Here is a 22,476-nt window from a genome sequence, read left to right on the forward strand (position 1 = left end):
ATCTTTAAGCGTAGCAAAGTATAATATAATTGGGTGAGCAGAATATTATGGTTTAACGTTACGTTAATATATGGCCTTGTCAATGTGTCTTCGAGTGTATGTTTGTTTACATGTTTAGTGAGAAGAAAATGCGAATGTCGATGAGAATTCGATTAAATATTATTTATTTATGTCTTAAATTTTTTTACGAATAAGGTTTTGGTTTCAGTTATTTATTTATTTATTTATTTATTATTATTTGCTTTTTTCTATTTGGAGGTAACTGTTACGTCGTTTTTTAATTTTTATTTTTTTATTTATTATTTTTTTTTTTTTTTAGGGTAAAATTATAATATTATTTTTCCAATACTTTTTTTATCATACACATATATATTTATATATATATGTATATCGCGAGATTATGAATTTACTTATTCCTTGGCGGTTGTAGACATTAAAAAAAAATTAATTTTTTTTTTTTTGCAATTTTTTCAAAATTTAAGTCTGTTTAGAAGAAAGATATTTAAAAAAAAACGAAATAAAATACAAAAATAAAATAAAAAGTATTAGTAAAAAAGACCTGCCGCAATAAGGATATTGTGATCATTTAATGTTTTTGTTGTAACGTTATAAACCATTTAACATAAGTAAATCGGTATAAGCCGACATTTCTTACCTTAAGAATTGTACGAGTGTATAAACTCTCTCATATACTCATATATATGTATAGAGTACACCTATTCCCCCCCTTTACACGGTAAATGAGTTCCATATAAAATTATATAAAATGAATTTGAAAATTTTTGTATATAATCTATTATATCTCTTTCAGTCAGATGAACTGAACACCATGTTTAGCAGAACATAAAAATAATAGGTTAACCGGGGGAAGCATGGAAGCAACAATTCCAGTTGATTTACACATCAAGTTGATTGCAACATCTATTTGACAGTTTTTTTTTCGAATTACATATGTGGCGCCTTAGAGTCTCAAAAAAAAAATAAAAATAATAATAATAATAAATAGATAAATAAGGATATATATCTATCTTGCATATATATATATTTGAAGTATGAAGTAGCAATAAGTGCGTTTGAAGTTAAAACTGGTACTTTTCTTCTCTTTTTATATTTAGTTTACCCCGAAAACGTGCGGAACGTGTAACGTATAAAGCGGGGGACACCTGTATAGGATTTAAAGTCGTTAAATAGCAAAGTAGAAGTTTCGTAAGTCAAATTGTTTGTCATTTAAGAGTCATACAATGGCAGCAATAAATATCAAAAAATCCCTAAAACACTCCAAAGCTAAATTTTTTTAGGTATTTGTGAAGCGCAACTATGAGATGCCCTACTGAAACTCCCACCTTTTCGTTGTCCTCCCTATAAAAGTTCACTGTTGCTTTTTATGGCGCCCACTTTCGAGAATTGCACTGTTCAACGCAGCATTTTTCTCCTCTCTTTTGGTTCTCTTTTGTTGAGGTTGTCACACGCGTTACAATCAGTGATATCGAAGATGGCTCGGTGTTAGGAGTGTGCTTACGCGGTAACGACCGTGAAAGGATAGTGTTTGGATGGCCTTCTGGGGCGTGTGGCGCAATCCAAAGGCAAGAGCGACTTTGGTTGCGTACAGTAGGAGACCACCCGGGGCTGTAAAGCATAGCGTAGGTTCTATACTAGAGGAGTCATGAAAGTAATAGGTGTCCACGGGTGTCAGGTTGCCCAAAAGCTGGATTGCTCTTGGTAGGAAGATGGAGAACCCATCTGACTATCGGGACGAATGTCTTCTAACATGACTGTTGGGTACTGTCCTCCGGGGAGTACCGTCGAGGCTGCGGTTACCCCGAAGTGTCGTGGTGATCCGAAGAAGAGGTGTTTGGATAACCTACGACCCATACCTATAAGGCTGGAAAACGGCCCATTCCCTATTTTGGTACCTCAGGAGTAGTAGGGGCCCCTTAAGTTGTGATTGTCCTACACCGTGGAGGCATCGGTTGTCATTTGTCAAGATAACCTGTGCATCGAAAGGTTGAGTGACCGTAGTTACTCAGAAAACTTCCCCTGTATCCTGGGCAGCGATATAATATAGTCTTCAGTACGTTTACGTACAGATATATCCAGTGCAAGTGTCCTACAGAGATAAAAGGCAATTATCCACCAATCAAGTTCTCCAACAGGCTTAGCCGGTTTTCGCACGCAACCAGCTATTCGTTCCGAAGTTGTTAACAAACTGGGTGAAGTACTATCGCGGCGGCTTAATTGCGTTGCCTGCTTTTGGACAATCGACTTGTAGTTGTCTTTTCTGATGTTACGGATATTTCCACTCGCAAGGCGAACGTACGCAAATTTATTATTTTCGACTACCTGTAAGCTTTTTTGACCAACATATTGTCTTTATATCTAAAGGAATCCCGACTAGCAAGTCAATCGTCGTGGGTTCGAATCTCAAGTGCGGTAGAGTTTTTAATAAAAAGCCGATAGCCTTAGATGCTAGTGCTTTTAAGAGTTTAGTCTTAGAATTTATTTCTCTGGCGAAATTAATAATAATAATAATAATAATAATAATATATCTAAAGGACATGCTCCGATTAGCCAGTCAAATATCAAAATAAAAAACAACTCGCGAAGTAAGTCCTCTTAGCGTTCTTGCCTTCACCATGAGATTGATAGAATAGGTGTTTATTGGTATTTAAGCCTCTCCGATGTCGCTTCCCAGACAGTCAGTTTAAAGTAAGTAAATTGTTTATATGACAAGCCTGAAGTTATTAATAGACCATAAGCTTGCTCTGTTTTTTCATTCTTTTGCTGGCAATGTCGCTCGCAAATTCGTTTCGATAGAAAGAAAGGCTAATCGATAAAATTAAAAGCTACAATGGTGACTGTATCCGAATGGAATTAAATGATTTGGAATTTTCGAGATCTTCTCGTTGAGATAAAACATAACAAATAGACCGAGAAGACATTCGCAAGTAGTCGAGGTATATTCCGATAATTTATTAACGAGTGTCGTGAACAATCCTAACATACCTACCATATTGTAAGTATAGTCATAAGTTATCCGAAATTTGTAAACATTAAATGATCACATATAACGTTTAAATCCTTTGAATAAGAATAATGTAACTACATGTGAGGATGAGTTGAAAGAAGCAACAACTCTGAAACTACAACTTACTTCAAAATCTCCGATAGTAAAACGGGTCGCAGCTAATGAATCTTGAGGTGGCATGTCCGGGCTCGCAATCTATATTATTATTGTTGTTAATTTTTTCAATTATGATTTTGTTAATCAAAAAAAAAAAAAAAAAAGTCCAAAACAAAAAACAAAAAACACGTAACGAAGAAAGCAGATTGGTTTTCAAAATGAAAAAATACGACAACAAAGTAATTAAGTGAATGGTTTTATCATTAAATGAAGTCGAAAATGAAAATTTTGTTAAGAGAGGATTTACAAGAAAGTAAAAAATGATATCAGCAAACAACATAAATACAAATACATATGTACATAACCCAAATAAGAGAACGTAACACACACTTATACCATACAAATTGTACATATGTATAAGTTTTTTTTTTTTTTTTTTTCTTTAATACAAAGAAACCAATGGAATGAAATCTAAAAATTTTGAAAACTAAAGCATTATGAAAATAAGATTTACCTCATCATCGTTATCAATCATTTCTTTAGTAGATGCTGTGGTTTCGTTGCGACGTATTGAACCTTGATGTATATCCAAATCGACTTTGAGACACTGGAAGCTGCGCATTAGGAACACTATTGGCATTGGTAAGACACCAGCTAATATCATACATAAAGCAATGACCATAACCCACGATGGGTAATTGGTTTGTTCAACAAGACCCTGAAGATTAAAGAAAAAAGGAAAAATTTTAAAAACTCTTTTGACTTTACTACGTTCATAACGAACCAGTTCTGCATTCCAGGCACCATAAGTGGGATTCTTAATAATCATAAAGACAACGGATGATACCAATATACAAGCCATAATCGCTGGACCAATATAACGCCAAGTTAATTGCCAATACAAGCCAGGGCGATAGCCAGTCATTTGATAGATGTCCTCGGTAAACCTAAAAAGTAATAGAAGGAAACGATGATCAAAAGCTCTTCTAACGTTTTTTTTATTTTTTTATTTTTTTTTATGTAAATACCTCTCATGCCCGTATATATAGACAACCGATATCATTTCCATGAGTGCCACCACAACCAGCCCAATGGTACCGGCAAATGAATCAAACATCTTGAGCCAATACTCGCCAGCACCTGTACAGAAGATGAAACCGACAATGAAGCAGAAAAGACACACCACTCCAGTCACATGTTGTTTCTTAACCCGCTTAATAATGTCGATGTCAAACAGTGTGCACAGCATGCCCTCGAGTATGCCAATCTGTGAGCCCAAACCCAATGATAATAGCATAGTAAAGAACAGCACCGCCCAGAATGGAGCACCAGGAAGTTCCACAATAGCTTGAGTAAAAACTATAAAAGCTAAACCGGTACCTTCAGCCGCCTAAGGAAAAAGATCAATAAGAAGCAAAAAAATATTTTAACATCAAGAGAGTAACGCTAGCAAGAAAATAGGGATAATTTTATCAATGTATTGGAAGATATTTCCTACAGATGTTTTTCGTTCATTGGTGCAACGATACTTTTTGGCCGCATTGCCACAGATCAAGGATTAAAAAGATATGCATTTGGTAAGATCTCTGAAACTTTCTGCTGGGAACTGGTTACCGATGTGACAAAGCAAATATACGCCCATCTTAAGTGGTGAGAAGGAAACTGTTTATGAATTATTAATCGAACTCTAGTTAAACTTGTTTGAATTTTTCTTCGAAAAAGTCGGTTAATAATTGAGTTTAACTGCTAACTTGCTAATGAATGTTACCATTAAGCCACAAATACAACGACTTTAAAGAAAACACGGCTTCGAAAAGAGCGAAAGTTAAGTCCTAAGTAGTGACCTCGATCGAAAAGTCAAGGTTACACATTACACAAAAAAATCTTTAGCCTATGAAAAGACCTTTTGGCCATCGTTCTTGAATATTTAAGCAATTACTTAGTTCGACAAAGAAACAGTGAAGATAACAATAAGCTCTAAGGGTGCCCTAGTAAGATGAAAAACGCTAGAGTGAGAGGATAATGTCGTTACTTGGCTTTTCATTTCATTTCTATTAACAAAGTGAGTTTGTTTGTATTTCTATCCATATTTTAGCAGCGAACGCATAGAGATTAACTGTCGCATACTATCCCAGAATACAAAATCCACGCTTTGGAGAAGAAAGCAACTATTTTCATGAATGACTGCACATCTAGCGTCGGGATTTCTTCTCTGCTACTAAAACAAACTTAATTGTTTTCCATTCTTCTTCTTTACGCGAAACCCTTACACATAATTGGCTTTTCTTTGTAAGAAATCCGGAAGCATAAGCGGCTTTCGTGGAAGGTAAAGAAAATAAAATTACATCGCAAATATTCCTCGTATAAAGCTTCCACTTTAGAAACTTATATGACTTGAGAGTTGAGAATGAAGAGAATGAAGGTGGAGAGATGAAAATTAGACTCTCTTACCCCTCTACCTAACTTCACATAGTCTACCTTTGCGATTCGCTACAGAAGAAGGAAAAAGGAAGTGGTCTTCTTCTTCTTCTCTATATTTTCGTACGATCTGATTAGTGTTACCGAACGGTAATGTGACCATATATGTCAACTGTCCTATCTCCAAAGCGCTATTCCCATCCCTTTTCGTTCGGCTGTATAGTGTTGTGCAGTCTTAAGCAGGCGGTTTCCAGCCTGCCATCTTTAACTAATAACAATCATTGGAAACAAAAACTAACTATACTCAATTAATACGAGGATATGATAACATATATGTATGGAAATAAAGATTAAATAATGACCTTAAACTACATATAGGAAACTGACTTTGGTCCTTACAATCTATGTTGATGGAAGAAAGAGGCAAATAATTCTTGCTAGTGATTGTAAAGGTAGTGACGTTTCGTTTCACTTACATTATCTAATTGCGTTGATAAGCTGCACTCCTCCAATTCGAGCAGTTTCGATTCGGTTGCATTTATGCCGGCCATTACTTCTTCATATTTTTCCATTGTGACATTTTTGTAAGGCAAAAATGAATGCTTAACTAAAATGTCTTTATTGCTGCAAAAAAAATTGTAAAAAAGTTTAAAACGCAATCCAATATAACACTTCGTATATAACGGAAACGAGTGAAACTTGAAGATATCATTCAATTCAATATCAAAGTTATGTTTTTAAACGAAATGAATTGAAATTCACGCATAACTTTTCGATCAACAACAACACAATTATTAAGAAATGAACAGTAATTGAATAAAAATTGTAAACAATTAATGTTACAAATCAATTAAGGTGATATGTAAACAAATGATGCAATATGTAATAATAAGTGATATTGAAATTGAAGAATACCCATCAGATATTAATCAATGAAATCCATTAAAACAATGCAATGATATTTTTCAATAACAATGAATCGAATACGAATATACTCTCGCATACGCTATTCAAGCCCATGTAATATTCTACTCACAGATCAATGCAACGATCCACATTAACGGTCGCTTTAAAACCGAGTATAGCAAAGATTACCACACTAGCATAGATTGCGGTGATCGCGTTGCACACCGAAACTAGTAGAACATCACGTACGCAATTATTTTTTGGTGTATTATAGCTGCCGAAAGCGATCAATGAACCGAATGCTAAACCAAACGAGTAAAATACCTGCGTAGCTGCATCTAGCCACACGGTCGGATCACTCAATTTCTCCACTTTCGGTGTATACATATGCATTAGGCCAGCACTGGCTCCTCGCAGCGTTATGCCGCGCACAAAAAATATCGTCAATACTACGTATGGGAACAGAGAAGTGAAATAGACCACTTTACCGGAACTTTGTATGCCTTTCATGACAATAAAGAAAACAATCGTCCACGAAAGCAATAAACATAAAACTATCCACCATTTTAAGCCGCCAGGCTCTTCCATAGACGGCGCCGCGTCCAGCGTAGTGCGATACCAAAAATATGCAGTTTCTGAAGAACGTGCACACTCTTCCACCACACTCCCATTCCCGTTCGTGGGACACGATCCCCACGGTAGTGGATACTGTAATCAAAAAAAAAAAAAAAAAAAAAAAAAACAAGAAAAAAATGAAGAAAAACATTAATCACTTACACTGATTTACTTATTTTCATTTTCTATATCGCTTCTAAAGTGCAACTCTTCACCGTATATATGTGAAATTGTACTCACCCGAAAGCTATTGAATAAATAATAAAAAACCCATGTAATAATCACATTATAATATAATGCTACAAATAACGTCACTATACATGATGAAATCCCAATACCACCCAGCCAGGGATGTATTGTATTCCATACGCCCAGCGCACCCAGGCGCATGCGTTGTCCAATACCCAACTCAATTAGAAACAATGGTATGCCTTCCAATATTAACATCACCATAAATGGTATCAAAAATGCACCTGTTCAAATAAAAGAAGAGAAAGAGAAAAAGAATATAAGAATAAGATGAAATGATACATTAAAGCTCTCTAGCAAACGTTAACTAAGCTGAGATAGTCTTTGTAAATATCAAAGCTATTCCCCCCAAAATATTCAGTTTCGTTTACAAACATTTTATAAAATAAATCTTAATTAAATAGGATTAGAAATACCTGGGGATGAGTCATTGCCTCTACGCGATAGACAAATTTATAATAAATTTTAAATAAGAAAAGTATTTTTATTTCGTTTTCTTTCCGAGTTCATTACTTGTCTTCCTTTTCTTTTCCTAGTATTTCATTATCTAGAAATATTTATTTTTAAAGAATAACTCGGTAAACAAATTATTAAAATGTTTCTGTATTCGCTTTTACGTATTTGTATCTTGCAGCTGTCAACTTCGAATATAAAATCCTATTTATACAGTCGATTCAATACCTTTTCTTTTGCACCCTATTTTAATAGGAATACGCTAAGTTTAGTAATCTGTTTGTGTAAGCCTTGTAAACAAAGCTTACACAGAATCAAGGCTTAAGACAAAACTCCTTCACCCTTTTACCCTGCATTACGCTTAAGCTGCAGCAATTTACAAACTCTTAGCGTCTCTTATGTCGAAAACACATTTCATTGCATTTTCTTTTATTTTATGCAAATTAGTAGAAATTTCTTTTTAAACATGAAGAACATAAAGTTGTTTATCAAAATCATATTTCATTCTTTTATGTTTCATATAGCTCCACTTTAGCGTCATCTCTACCCGAATTTTCTTATACTCACCGTCTTTATCTTAAAATGGATTGAAAAAACAAAAGTCAAAGGAAGAAAATTTCATTCTTTTTTATATCAGGTGGGCGGGGGAGGATGATTTCTTACTTTCTAATATAATAGAAAATGCAGACATGTTCTCAGTTTATCTCGCATTGCACGCGCATTGTCCTCTGACCAATTTTGCTTATCTTCAATGCCTACCTACAAAAACTTCCAAGAACGTACGAGAAGATTCCATTAATTTTCAAGTTCAAACTTGATATATTAATTTTTACGAGTGAAAGCATTTTCATAGCAGATATAATCCAGATGAACAAACGGTCAGACGGACAGAGGGGCAGCTGAAAAGACGGATTGGTGGACAAATCAACAGATTAACAGGCAGACAGATGGGTAGGCAGATAGATGAACGTAGGAGAGTGACAGACGGACATGATTACATCAATCCAAAATTTAATGCTGATCAAGAATATAGATAGTCTATCGAGTTTTTAACCTTTCTTCTGGGTGTTGCAAACATTTTGAAAAAATAAATATACCTCTAACCTGCAGTGACGGGTATAAGGACTTGGTTTTAACAATTAATTTTAAGATTAATTGTTAACCTTAGTACGAAATTTGAAATTTCGCAAGACCTTCATATCAACGATCTACAAGTACTATACATATTCCTTTTTGCATTTTTTCTACTTTTTTTCTTTTTCTCCCTAACGAGGTACGAGGTCTTTTTTACACTTTTTCATAACTATTTTCACTTTCTATGCATAACCATTAATAACTGAATTACTTCTAAGCGTAGAGAGAAGAAAACACCTGCCCCCTAAACTCCTTAATATATAATTCAGTTTAAAATATGATTTTGTAATTAAATAAGAGATCGAAATTAAAAAAACAATTTTATATAAATTAAAAAAAAAAAATGCAAAACATTTAGCAATGCTTCGAAGCAGACGATAGGCCAATTTCCATGCTATTCGAATCTCTACGGATTGGGAAAAGGGAAAACCATGTTTAACATTGAAATCTCCTTCACACGCACACTAAACCATTTCCATCATTGGCTTTGTACATTGGTTAATGTCTCTTGGATGGAATGCATGGACGGCATAATATACTACTCTACTCCATAAGTATGTTACCAATTTGTAGCTCTCCATTTATATTTTCTAGATTATAAATATTAGATTAGTTTCTACGATATTGGGCAGATATTGAAAATGGACCAAATCGGCCACAGTAAAGCGTTAACAGCGGATATCTCTGCTTTTTGGGTTGTTTGCTTGGTGTTCATCGGCTACTTCACAAAAAACACACGATGGAAGCTCCCGCATGTATTCTACAAAAAAAAAGGAAAACTCAGCCATGCCAACTAATATTGCAAGGCAAGGACATTTTTTTTTTTTCTGCTATTTCTTCAAGACTTTTTTAGGATAAAGATGGTGGATAGAAAAGATGCGACCACATTCGAATATAAATATTTTACTTGCTATTTATTAACGTATGCCAAAGGCAGGAATATTTGAGTGGAGAATAAACTAAAGTGAATGAATGAATGAATGAATGAATGAACCCATCTGAATGCAATGAAAATCTAGTGGGAACATTTTTTTCCCCCTTTCTTTTATATTCGTAAAGTTATATCGTCGAACTCAAATGGTTCACTTTACCATTTCATTTGCAGAATCCATATGAATCTGCTAAGGCTTCGCCTTAGATTACTTCTGTTTCTTTTACGAATCGTATGCTAATTTATTCATGCATTCAAAGGCTCCAATAATACTTTAAAACTTTAAAAGTCATATTGTTTTCTCTTTTTGCCTAACTCAAGAGTAATTCTGTTTACACTTAGCTGTGATGAAGTCGTTTTGCCTATCATTTTTTTCTAAACTCTTCAAGTTTATTTATCGGTTTCCTTTGTTCTCCCTTTTGTTATGGTGAACATTCTCTTGATCGTAAAAGTGAAGACATCGTCTTCAACGGTTACTAGATGTTCATGCAGGAAGTTTGAAAGAATATGCCTATAGTCCAACTTCAATTGAGGGCAGCTCTATTTTCAAAGGCCAAATGTAAAGGAGTTACAACAGAAAATCTGCAGATTCTATGAGAGATCCTGAAGTATCTATATAAAAATGGAAAATAATTGGCCGCGTCTGCCCAATAGTACAGAGAGTGTCGAGATATTACTTTTTTGTATTTTCTTTTTACATACCCACGTACATTGAGATTGTTAGAATGTATACAATGCCCAGAAGCACTCTTCATTATACTGATCGATTCAAGAAATAAGTGCAAGTTTGCCTTCCTGTGTCTCCGCTTGTTCGTATGATGTCTATCCGACAGGACGCAATGTCTGAGGCTCAAAGGCGAACGTTATTGAAAATTAGTAGGATTGGATTACTATTCCGATCGCTCCACAAAATATACCATGTTTTGAAAAATCTTTACATGGAACAAGTGGGACGCAATTTACCATTAAATATGCTACACCATTTCATTCAATACAGTTATTAACATAAGGACTTCTCAAAGTAAGGCATTATATGGAATGTGGTCCGGAATCATTCTCAGTAACGTTCGCCCCGGTGTACCAAATTTCCGTGAAATGTATCAAGAATAACAACGTGTAGGTTAAACACAAGGAAACAAGACAGACGGACGAGTTTAGCGGTATAATAAAAGGCGGGACTATGTCAAGTCCTTTTGGTTGGGGCGTAGATCTGCGCAAACTTAATGTACAATGTCTGCACAATAAGCGATGTAAGCCATAAAAATATAAGGTCCTGTAAATAATTATATTAAGCCGGGTAGTGCTAGGCATTTAATGGTCGCCAGTGGACGATTAAAATACTTTTGCTTGCTTTAAGGAAAAGACGGGGGGTACAAAATAAACGTCAAACATCGCATATAACTTCTTTAATTGTTATATTTCTTTTCAATTTTGCCTTCCCAGCTGCAGTTGATACGTTAATGTGTTAGATAAGGATTAGCACAATGGCTTATTACAGCTTGTAGTTGTCTAAAAATAATTGCAGTTTGCTTTATCATATCTTAAAATTTTGCAACGACTTAAACGAAGCTGTCGCTCAGGCTCGGTCTAATCATCTGGTCTTCCATCCAGTCAGAGTACAAAGTGGAAGTCCGGCAACTTGTAGTATATAACCTTTTTTTTTTTTTTTTTAAATTTCAAAAGTAGAAAAAATCTATCTACATATTTTTAAACGCCTTTAAAAAAAAGCATTGAGTTTTCGTTTCAATATTTATAAGAGGGAAAAATTTATTTGTTAACTAGATGGGATATGACATAAAATAAACAATTTTTCTGATTAATTTTTGACTATCACAAAACAATGTGTTGGTTCAGTCATTCAGCTCGTAATGTTTCGAAGTAGTCTAAAGACATTAAAAATCGCCCATACGATGTACATTCATACATAAAATACATTCGAAACAAGTATCTTTGAACGGATGAAATTCATTTGTGGTTAGAACTTTAAGGGTCGCATACAAAAACAAGTAAGAAAATTAAGTTCGGTTGTGATCGAATCTCTTGTCCTCATCACTGTGATCCCAAACAAGACTAAAAAAAGGAAAGAAATTAAACTTTCGTACTTTATGATAATCTATTTTCCTAATTAAATTAGAAATTTATATCGTGTAAGTGCTACGCTTTGTAAATAACAAGCAAAAAACACAGAAAGCAAAAATGCTCACAGCTTTTCTTGCATACATGTCTGGATCAGTCTAACCGCTACAAATTTATAGACGAACGGGAGAAAATTTGCCACAGATACTGCATTGTTGGGCAGGTAGACTTATGGACAGACGGACATGCTTAAGTGCATTCCGAGTTTGAACTGGAGTTTGTTTCTGTGCTTTACAGAGATATTAACAAACCAATTAAATTTGTATATGTGTTGGGTAGGCATGGTCAATTTGCACGAATAATGAGAAAAAAAATAATTTTTATACCTTCTGAAAAGTCGAAGCGTTCTCAATCTATGTGATGCTATAGATGCATCCCTCGATTTCATCCATTTTCGATACCGGTCCGCGCACAAGAATTTCCAATATTTCTGTCAAACTTGAAGGTGAAAGCTTCATTTTTGCGAGCAGGAGAATGTTTGCAACAGACATTACATAGACGGAAAGACGGACAGATGGACTGGCGGACATATTTCAGTCGATTCAAAATTTGACACTGATCAAAAATATATACACTTTGTAGAGTCTCTGAAGTTTCGTTCTGGGCGTTGCAAACGTTTCGACAAAATGAATATACCTCCCACCTTTCGGTGAAGGGTATAAAAATGTAATGGAGCGAAATAAAACTTAGCGCAAACTCTCTTAGTTCTTTTGTTCAATTATATTAACTTAAAGTCGTTGCCCACATACTCAAAACATACAAACACGTTGGAAACATACTCACAAGTGCTAAGAGACCAGTCTATTAGACAGACTTCTGACTTACAAGCTATTAATCTGGCATCAACTTAGTTCCATACCTCCTACTTATAAACCTTCCTACAAGTGAGAAAAGTTTTACGATTTCACTGAGTATTTACTTTAAGGCAGTGTGTTTGACATTCGTATACCAAAGTAAGCATAATTTTCTCATTTTTTTTCTTTTCATTCTCCTTAGTGCAAAGGTTAAAAGGTTACAGTCACTTTAAGATGCACTTGTAAACAGTAATGTATCCTTGATGGCGAAAACAATGTAACCGAAACTGTTGAACATTTTTGCTTACATTGCTTCAGTTATGATTTTTCAAAGTTAAGAATGTCAAGGATAATAGGATCTTAAGGTCCTTAAAAATATTAATCTCTGAACTTCATCATGAATGATGGAAAATATTTAGCGATTTCTTATCGACGAGTGAATAAAGACACGAATGCAAAATTAAAAAAAAATTACTATTATATACTATTATATACTATTACATACTATTATATACTAAACTATTAATCAAAAGTCCTTCGCTGAGGACAAACGCTAAAGACATCCGGGAAATATTAATCGGTTTTTTCGCCATACTGATAAACAGAATTATTTTTCAATCACGATGCCTAAGTGCAGCAAATATTTGCTACGAGCAAATATTAAATTAACTCAAACCGTTTTATAGGTGAAAGCATTTTGTGATAAGCAATTATTGCTCAATGCAAAATTTTTGGGATAAAAACATTAAATTGAAGGCTCATACTATTTAGTGGAAGAGTTAAAAAAAAAAAAATTTGTAACTAAATATTTTAGATTCCAACCATATTTTACGTTACCTTTACTACGACGATATCTTGCCTGGGGTATTGAACTTAAAGTGGTTACTACATAAACAATTATGAAAATCATGTTCGGTCGTGACCAAATCTTCTAAACCCGTCATCGTTATCCTGAGAAAGAGAAAAGAAGTAAAATTTTCATACTTTATGGGCGCGGCTGATTATTATTGTTTTCAAGAGTTTTGCCATATAGGTGTATGGACTTTGCAAACGCGTCATTGGAAAAGTTTAAGTCATTTCCATATTCTTTTAAAAGTTTGTAGGCGATATGTTTACCACAAATGCTACACAGTTGCGCAGGCAGACAAATGGACAATCAAACAGACGGACATGTTTAGGTGCCTTCAAGACTTGAAACTGGCCAAGAATTTGTATACTTTATAGAGTTTTTGGAGCTTGTTCCTGCGCCTTATAGAGATATTGAAAAGAGAATTAAATTTTAATACATTATAATATTAGCTGGGCGTGGTTAATTTTCCTTATGTTTGTATAGGTATTTGTGCGGGTAATGAGTGATTACCCAATTTTTGATTCCTTTGAAAACCGGAGCGGTCACCCTTCGACCGATTTAGCCTATTTTCAATACCAACTTGCGTGCAAGACCTTCCAATGTTTCCGCCAATTCGAAGTCGATAGCTCCAGTTTTGCGGCCAGGAGATTATTTACAACAAACATTACACAGACGGTCATATGGGTTGCCTTGAATCGATTTAGATTTTGATGTTGATCAAGAATATATATACTTTGTGGGACCTCTGATGCTTCCTTCTTGGTTTTGCAAACGATTAGAAAAAATGGATGTATCTCTCACCCTTCGATGATAGATATAAAAATGATTTGTAAAGATTTGATTCCATTAAACTGAGTGCATTGGTGAGTTTCTTGCATAAGACCATCTACAATGGCTTATGGCTTATGGTGTAGCTTACTGTAGCAAACGAGTTTTGTGTAAAAAGTATCTGAAGTGAGTGTTGTTTCCAACGCAAACAATCACTCAACCAATTGATTCAATCGTCCATTCATTTTCTTTTTGTCTTCATTCATTGTTTCGTTATCTAACTTTTCTTTTTTGTTTTTAACTGAGCCAAATCAATTTTGGCTCAAAATTGTAAAGTAAAATACGGTAACAATCAAAGAGCATTCATGCAGACAAGTGTAATGAATTCGATGCTTGTTCGAACATATTAGGTAAGTTTCCAGCCGATATACGTAGAATTTTTTTCATAAGTTGTTTCAAACCTTTTTTATTACTAAACGAGTCCTCTATTTTGGTCGAAAAGTGAACTTTTTCATTCAAATCCCAATTTTCATTCATTCAACCGATATTCAAGAACGGTGACCCCACCAATGTAAACTAAAGGCCAATTGCAGTTTGTTCCGCTTTAGCCAGGATCACGAAGACCATTGTCAACTATCATCCAGATTCCAACGATATAGCTTACGATAGACAATCAGACTACTGGTGACCTAATATCCTACTTTACCGAAAAGTGGAAGCGGGCTATTCGCCAAAATGGCGAAACTAAGTGCGTTGCGCTAGACATTTCCAAAGCATTCGACAATGTATGGGATGATACTCTGGTCTCCAAGCTGGTTAAATTTTCGCTCGAGTCATGTCGAGCTTCTTGTTTCGACAAGGGTTGTAACCGACGGATACAGCTCAATGCGATTCTACTTAAATGCAGGTGTACCACCAGTCTCTCTGTTCTTTCTCCTTCTGCCTTCCTGGCATTCATTAATGACCGCCTGTGCGCAATAGAAAACCCTAACTGCTCGCAGCGTCACCCATTTTTCTTTAGTGGAGAAACGAGATACAGACGAAACGCTACACTAAACGGGCCCCTCATAAAAGAGCTTAATGAGGTCAGGCTAATAGAATAAGCTTTAACGCTACTAAAACTCCAAGCTGTCTTCTAACGCACAGGAAATGTGGTGAAACTTTTTTTAGTGTTGTCAACGTAAAAGAATCAGCAACCCTCCGAAAGACGCAGGCAAGAACTAAGGTCTTTTAAAACGAGGCGAAAAATACATCACTGCTGCCGATATCCTTACTATTTACACCGCGCATATCCGGCCAAAATTAAATCAAACCGGAGCGAGCACATCCAAACTCTTAGGTGACGAAAGCGTCAGCAGAATGTGGGCTGTGTTGTGCTTATGTATAGATATATCGAGGGTGAATATTCTACAGAGATAAAAGAGATTAGTGCACCAACTAAGTTCTCCACAAGGACCACAAATTTTCTCAACGTTCACTTCCCCTCGTCGTGGAGTTACCTGCATACCAAACAACGCACTGCCGCGAATCGTCGTGTTTTAACGGTCACGGTCGTCCACCTTAGCAATAACCTACCAGCAGAGGTCTTTCCCATCCTACCTTATTTCGCCATTTTCAAATGGAACGTTCACAAGACCTATCTCTTTATCCCCTTCCTTGTCCTCTTGTAATTCTCCTTGACCACCACCGTGCCCGCGCGTATAGAGAGCATGCCCTGAGTAGCTGGTCATAGAAAAAAAAAGTGCACGCCAGTCGCACAAACATTGGTATTTTTAAAATCCCCTTCGTAGCCCACTAAATGTACAAACGTATATCAAATTTTTTTTTTTTTTTCAGTTCAAACTTGGGTCATTTACACTTGTCGCACTTTGATTGATAGTGCTTCGAAAAAATGCCTCCGGTGTTGCCACTTTTTGATATTTTTCACAAATAGCTCCTTTTAATATTTAAAGAGACGCCTAGTAACCTGCACAAAATTATTATTTTGCTTTATTTTCTTCCGATCAAGCAAGCTTGTCAGAAAAGTCTTTTACTGACTGCAGTGGACTTAAGTCAGAAAACAAGTGAAATTGTTTCCTGCGCTTGCTTACATATACATACAAATATTGATCATTTTCCTCCCTTTTCAAAAGATGACTTCAATATTGCCGAACTTAATGTCTAGATCATTAATTTGGATCCTACATCTCTAAATTTAATCAATACTATCTACCTATCGATCTGTGAACGAAATTAAGAGATGAGAGAAACTCGTACCAAATTTCTTCTTCAGTTAAATTGTGTTAAGTTCGAACGCAAATAAATTATTTCCATGATTCGGTCCCCAATAATAATCTCAATATTGCAGAGCAAAGATTTTCGTAGTAAAATCTTCGTAGTAAAATCTTCATAATGCTCCTGCGATGCTCTTAGCATAGTTGTTAAGAAGAGTTATATAAGAAAAGGGGGAAGTTTTGGAGGTGACTTGCAAAGACTGCCCTCGAATCTTCTTCAATGAGAAAGAAGTTCTGTTTGCTCACCGTAAAGTTACGTTTGCGATTACCTCACTCATGTTCAAAAAATAGGGGAAATTTAATGCCATTTTTTTTTTGGATATACTTTGATAAATCTAGGTTATTAAAATCGTATAAAAACTTCTTGTGATCTATTTCGTTATATATAAATTAGAGAATCTTTTGTAATTGTTGGAACTTTGTTGGGAAATTTTCAAAATAAATGAATTCATTGAATATTTAAACAGTTAACATTAATGTTTGGATCACACAAAAATTTTGAAATAAAAATTCCCCCTTTTTTTTGGACACAATGGTATATGCGATATATATATGTATATAGAATGAGAAAATTTTCGCCCCGTTTTGCTATCAAATATTACACACAAACTAATAATGGATGGTCACATCGACCTTACAGCCGAATATGCTCGATAAGTTCGGCCCAAGCCGAACATAATTGCTTTTCTGCTAAATTGTATTATTTCCTCCTTATAAACTATGAGGTGCGTTAATAAATTCTCTGTCTTGAAATTCCTTCCAAAATATTGACTATCCATAGTTTATGCATTAGCGCTCCTACTGTATAAATTTGAATTGTTTGCAAAAATTTTGATCAGCGGCCTCAACCACAGGCTACAGGTAAAAATGAAATACCAGTGTACATAACGGTTGATTGCGATGGCTTTAATATTCCTCTATACCAGATAACAGTTTTCCGTTGAATATCATTGATTTATTCAGCGTACGCCGATGCTCGTTGTTGAACTCTCAAAATTCTTCTTCCTCAAAATTCATTGCTTTTGTTGTTTATTTAAAGAAATCTGCTGCCGAAGCCCGTCATATCCCAATTTTCGGTTTTGGATTCAACTTGGACTTAAAAGTGGCAAAGTGACCGCAAACGCCATTTCTTGGCTACTTGTTACAAGAGTTGTCCAGGATGGGTTACGTTAGGGTGAAAATGCCGTAGTGTGAAAGCGGTTTACAAGATTTACTATAAAAAATTTTAATCCTGAGGATGAAGCGTGCTCGTATATGTTCGCGCGTCCGTCCTCAGCGAAGAGAACCCAGAAAACGATCTTCAACTCGGAGTGGGTGTCCCTCTCGATTGTAAGTTGGTGCCCAGACTTGTCTGCTTCTGATTACCACTTGAGCAAATGGATGAAATCATACTTAGCCGATCATCGATTCGTAACAATCGAAGATGTACGAAGATCGCATCGATCGATGACTATTTCACCTAACTACCCGACAAGGAGTAAAAGTCTATAGCTAAGGATTCTGAATATTTCGCTTATTAAACTTTATAACAATTGTATATGAAATAAAGTAGAATTTTAATTAAAAAAAACGAAGAGAGCTTATTGGCACACCTATTATTCGCTTCCTGCCAACAGTTATTATTATTTTTAACAATTTTCACAGGCGAAAAATTGGCCGAAATACTTTGCTTTCATAGCTTCAGTGTGCGCCATTTATTGCTTGGTTCGTTGGTCTTACTTAATTATAGAGTTCATATAAAATTATATTTTTCTTCTTTGTTTTTTTTTTTTGCAGTTATGGTAACGAAAGCAGTATACGATATACGCTCAATTCTGCACAGGGGAGATGCCCCCTAATGCTAATAGAAATGAAAATAAATGAATTTATTAATTAATTTGGAAAAATTCTTTGAAATTGAAATTTTGTGCTTAGCTAAGAGTTGAATAATTACCCCCCAATGTTGTTGCAGCTGGATTGCCGCGTGTGCTCAACTAATAGAAATACTGTACTGGACCTTGTACCATTAATTTACAACAATAATATTTCATTAGTTTTTTACTTAGTTAGTTAGTTGGATGCTGACTGCCAGCTAAAGGAAATTATTAGTTTTTCTTTTATGCTTTCTAACTAAATGCATGTACATAACAAAAAACGAACGCGTAGAGTATACTGAAAATATAATTGATTGACGGTCAACTTGTATTTATTGCTCTACATGCAGCATATATAGTAAATGAGTTGCTTTCAATTATTACGGTAGATTAAAAACAAATGAATTTTTAATGAAATAAACATTTATGAATAAACACTTGATTGTTTATTAATTTGCATGCATGTATACGAAATTTATGTGGGTGTGGAGGATAATAGTGCCAATAACAAGCCTTAGCTAGTCATGTATCTATATTAAAGTACTATAGCTATACGCCTACGTAGGTTTGACATTTCACTTTCAAGGTTTTTTTTCTTTTTGCTTATGCTTTGCTAAAAATAAAATTGCATTTTTTTTTTGCGTTGAGATTTTTGGAATAAATGGGAAAATAATAGGAAAAAAAAAAATATATATATATATATATATGTACTCACCACCACCATTTTGTTGGCACAAATAGGGAAAACGCCATATGTTACCAAGACCTACTGAATAACCGATAATACTGAGGAAAAATTGCATTTTGCCTGACCATGCTGCGCGTTCCGGATCGCCGGGTATCTCAACGGAACTAACTGAATTACGTTGCGGTGCCGTTAATACAATTGTAACTCCATGAGTACCATCGCCGCGGGCACGTGTATTTAATGGCGCCATTTCGTGGCCATTGCGCGGCGCATCAATAATTTTCGTAGCAGCCATCAACAATTGACAAAACACAAGTAAAGAAAATTAAATAGAAAATGTACGTCCGCCGGATATATAGTTGCAATCACAACAATGTTTATTGTTTAATCAGCTTTCTTTCTATTTATTTCACTTTCTTTTACTTTTTCTTTTTTCTTTTATTATTATTATTATTTTTTTTTTTTTTTTTTGTTCTCTTCTTTTCCGTTTATACAGTTTTTAATTTAAATGTTTATCTCTATAGCTATAGGATAAAATGAAAACAGCCGGCAGATATAGGCTAAAATTACAAATAAACAAACACTAAAGACTGTTGTATGTAATCTATGAGCACACATTCAATTACTATATACATAAGAGTGTAAGCATTTGCAAACGTATGCTCATAGATTACACGTGTTGTTCAATTATAAAGCATAAGTTCAAAAGTTTTTCTTTTCTTCCGTTTTTTCGCCTTAAGACGATTCTTAGATACTTATCATCACAATAACGATTTTTATAAGATAATATTATATATTAATTATAATCTGATTAAATTGGCAGATTGCAATCACTTTAGTCCTTGTAGCACATTGGAGATTGATATCTGCCTGCATTGATCACTACACATAGGTTTTGAATTTATAACAATTTAGTTTCTTTTCCATAATAATACCCTGCAACGCTTGTGGTGTATTATATGAAGTAAACTTGAGGTCGAATTATTATTTATTAAACCATTCGACTTCGAAACACTATCCGAATTGCTTTCTGGATCGATCTAAGTTTGCCTATCTATCCGTCCGTCTTATATTCTTGGATTCAATCTGTATGTTATAAACCCTTAACGTTCCCTAGCTTCGGCGAAATGTGGGCTATGCTGCGATTACACATAGATTCCACTACAGCAAGTATTCTGCTAAGACAAAAGAGATTTATCGACCCCTAAAGTCTTTTAACAGTTGGTTTTCTTCCGCCACTCATCGTATACTTGCCTAACTATCTTGTCTATCTTGGATAATCTAATCGATCCAAGCTCGTCTGCCTATCTGTCCATCTCATATTTTTGGATTCAACTTGCAGGTTACAAAGCCTTAACGTTCCTGAGCATCCTAACCTAGGTTTTGCTGTGCTGACCACAACAAGTGTTCTGCTAAGAAAAAAGAGATGTATCCACCACTCAGGTCCTTTAACACTATGTACTTGGTTTTATTCAGCCACTTATCGTAGAGCTGCCTAACAAGCTTGTTGTCGTTTTACTTTGTCTACGTTGCTCGCCTTTAGCATAATCTACCTGCAGTTCTCTTTCGGGGTATGTCAGATGCTACTACGACCAAGTAGTATAGCGACTTTGAAGCATCGCATATCAAAGTCCGAAAAAGTCGCGATCACTGTGCTTCGGCCACTCTCTTTCTCTTCTTTTCTTCCCCCTTTTCCTTCTGAGATTGGTCACGTTAAAAAAAAAAATAAACCATAATGCTTCCTACCCATCGCTCCTAAATGTATAAGTGAGAAAGTGGCGATAAAAAAAGAAATAGAGAAACAGAGAACATGAGTAAGTAGACCGATTTAGGCTTAGGCTTATTCAGATAGTGAAAAAGTCTTATAGAAGCTTTAATATTATTTTCCGCGGCTACAAAAACGAGGCTATCTTTCGGTAGTTAGTCACAAAATCATTCAACTTTCCCTTCTTTATGTCTCTTGCCTCTAAACGGAAGACATGTTACGTATTACATCGCCATTTCTATATCGCAATTGTGCACAAAGATAGGCAAGTATATACCAGATCTTCAACTGACCAAGAGTGCGTATGCTTTGGGAAGTGTTTCGTGGCCGTTACCCCCGAGTAATAAATTTACCAAAACCTCCGCTCCTTAGTTGAAGAATCGTTTAGCTTTTTGTGTTTTTAATTTTTGATAAGAAGCTTTGCAATCATTATTATCACGACAGCAAAGAACTGAAGATAGTTAGTCAGTTTAAAATTTATTTAGAGGCTTACATTTATCCTATACACCTGTCTAGAGTATTTGCGAAGAAAATGCACTAGATACGAAAACTATGGTACACTTTGAACTTAAGCAGAAATTTTGCTCTTAAAAGAATATTGCGTGAATCCAAACTCAAATCGTCGACACGAAGGGCAAAATGCTTAGATGGAATTACGAACGGAACTCGCCAGATGATCTGCTTTATAACTTGTATCGAATTCGTAAAAATTTCATAGAAAAGCAGAAACGTTGCTTCATCTCAGCCTTACTGTACTACTGCCTATACTTGGGCGCCTATTTCTTTCTCTTCTTTTAAAATTTTTCTTCATTTTTAATCATTTAATGCACTGCTGTCCATACTTGGGCGCCTATTTCTTTCTCTTCTTCTAAAATTTTTCTTCATTAATGGATTTTTTTGGCGCATTATTTTTACAAAAAATTTATTCATTATTAACTTTACGAAAGTTTATTTCGTAACAACTTTGCAACGAGCATATCTTACGACTTTCAAATAACTTGATTACTGTTTTTGTTCAGCACTCTTCATTTTACTTGAGGCGTATTGTAAAGTGCTACAACCGTATTTTTAAAAATATTGCAATGCCATGCTTCGGTAGTGCAATAAATAAATTAAGCATCGACTCGCAGATATTTTTACCGCAACATTTTTAAATATGCGCACTCAAGTACTTCAAAGTAGCTACATGTTTCCATTCATTATGCACAGCATTATATAGAAAGTATTGAGCCTATTAATGTAAATGAAAGACTATGAATTTAAAATTTTTCAAAATTCTATCTCTTTCCTGCACGTTTGGTTAAGTTGATATTCTATACAAAGTTGACCAAGTCTGTATGTTCCTTAATTTCTCATATATTAAAGGTTTAATTACTCCTAGATCATGTTTGAATACTTAGCCAAGTCACCTGTAGATAGTCTAACAATAGATGAAGATAAGCTAAATAGGCGTTAACACCTTTGAATATATATTGCGGATAATAACTTAGAGTAAACAAACATCGATCGCGCAGTTTTATAT

The 22,476-nt window shown here is 35.0% G+C and overlaps 1 protein-coding gene across 2 annotated transcripts in view; it reads right to left on the reverse strand.

Annotated features, from left to right (window-relative positions):
* LOC119636198 (sodium-dependent neutral amino acid transporter B(0)AT3) overlaps nucleotides 1-19,654 on the reverse strand; it is a 24,691-nt gene extending 5,037 nt beyond the window's left edge. The window contains exons 1-9 of one of the 2 annotated variants that reach the window (XM_038031421.1): nucleotides 19,217-19,654; nucleotides 7,301-7,533; nucleotides 6,576-7,153; nucleotides 6,016-6,163; nucleotides 4,150-4,511; nucleotides 3,906-4,068; nucleotides 3,636-3,839; nucleotides 3,152-3,220; nucleotides 379-483 (exon numbers count right to left, since the gene is read on the reverse strand). In XM_038031421.1, the coding sequence (XP_037887349.1) occupies nucleotides 478-483; nucleotides 3,152-3,220; nucleotides 3,636-3,839; nucleotides 3,906-4,068; nucleotides 4,150-4,511; nucleotides 6,016-6,163; nucleotides 6,576-7,153; nucleotides 7,301-7,533; nucleotides 19,217-19,484 (2,031 nt within the window). In that variant the 5' untranslated portion in view covers nucleotides 19,485-19,654 and the 3' untranslated portion in view covers nucleotides 379-477. Of the gene's footprint in view, nucleotides 1-378; nucleotides 484-3,151; nucleotides 3,221-3,635; nucleotides 3,840-3,905; nucleotides 4,069-4,149; nucleotides 4,512-6,015; nucleotides 6,164-6,575; nucleotides 7,154-7,300; nucleotides 7,534-19,216 lie in introns of those variants that run through there. The other variant, XM_038031420.1, reaches the window with a different exon arrangement.
* Nucleotides 19,655-22,476: the final 2,822 nt, after the last annotated feature.

The sequence above is a fragment of the Glossina fuscipes genome, unplaced genomic scaffold (genome assembly GCF_014805625.2).
Source record: "Glossina fuscipes isolate IAEA_lab_2018 unplaced genomic scaffold, Yale_Gfus_2 28, whole genome shotgun sequence".
Lineage (NCBI taxonomy): Eukaryota > Metazoa > Arthropoda > Insecta > Diptera > Glossinidae > Glossina > Glossina fuscipes.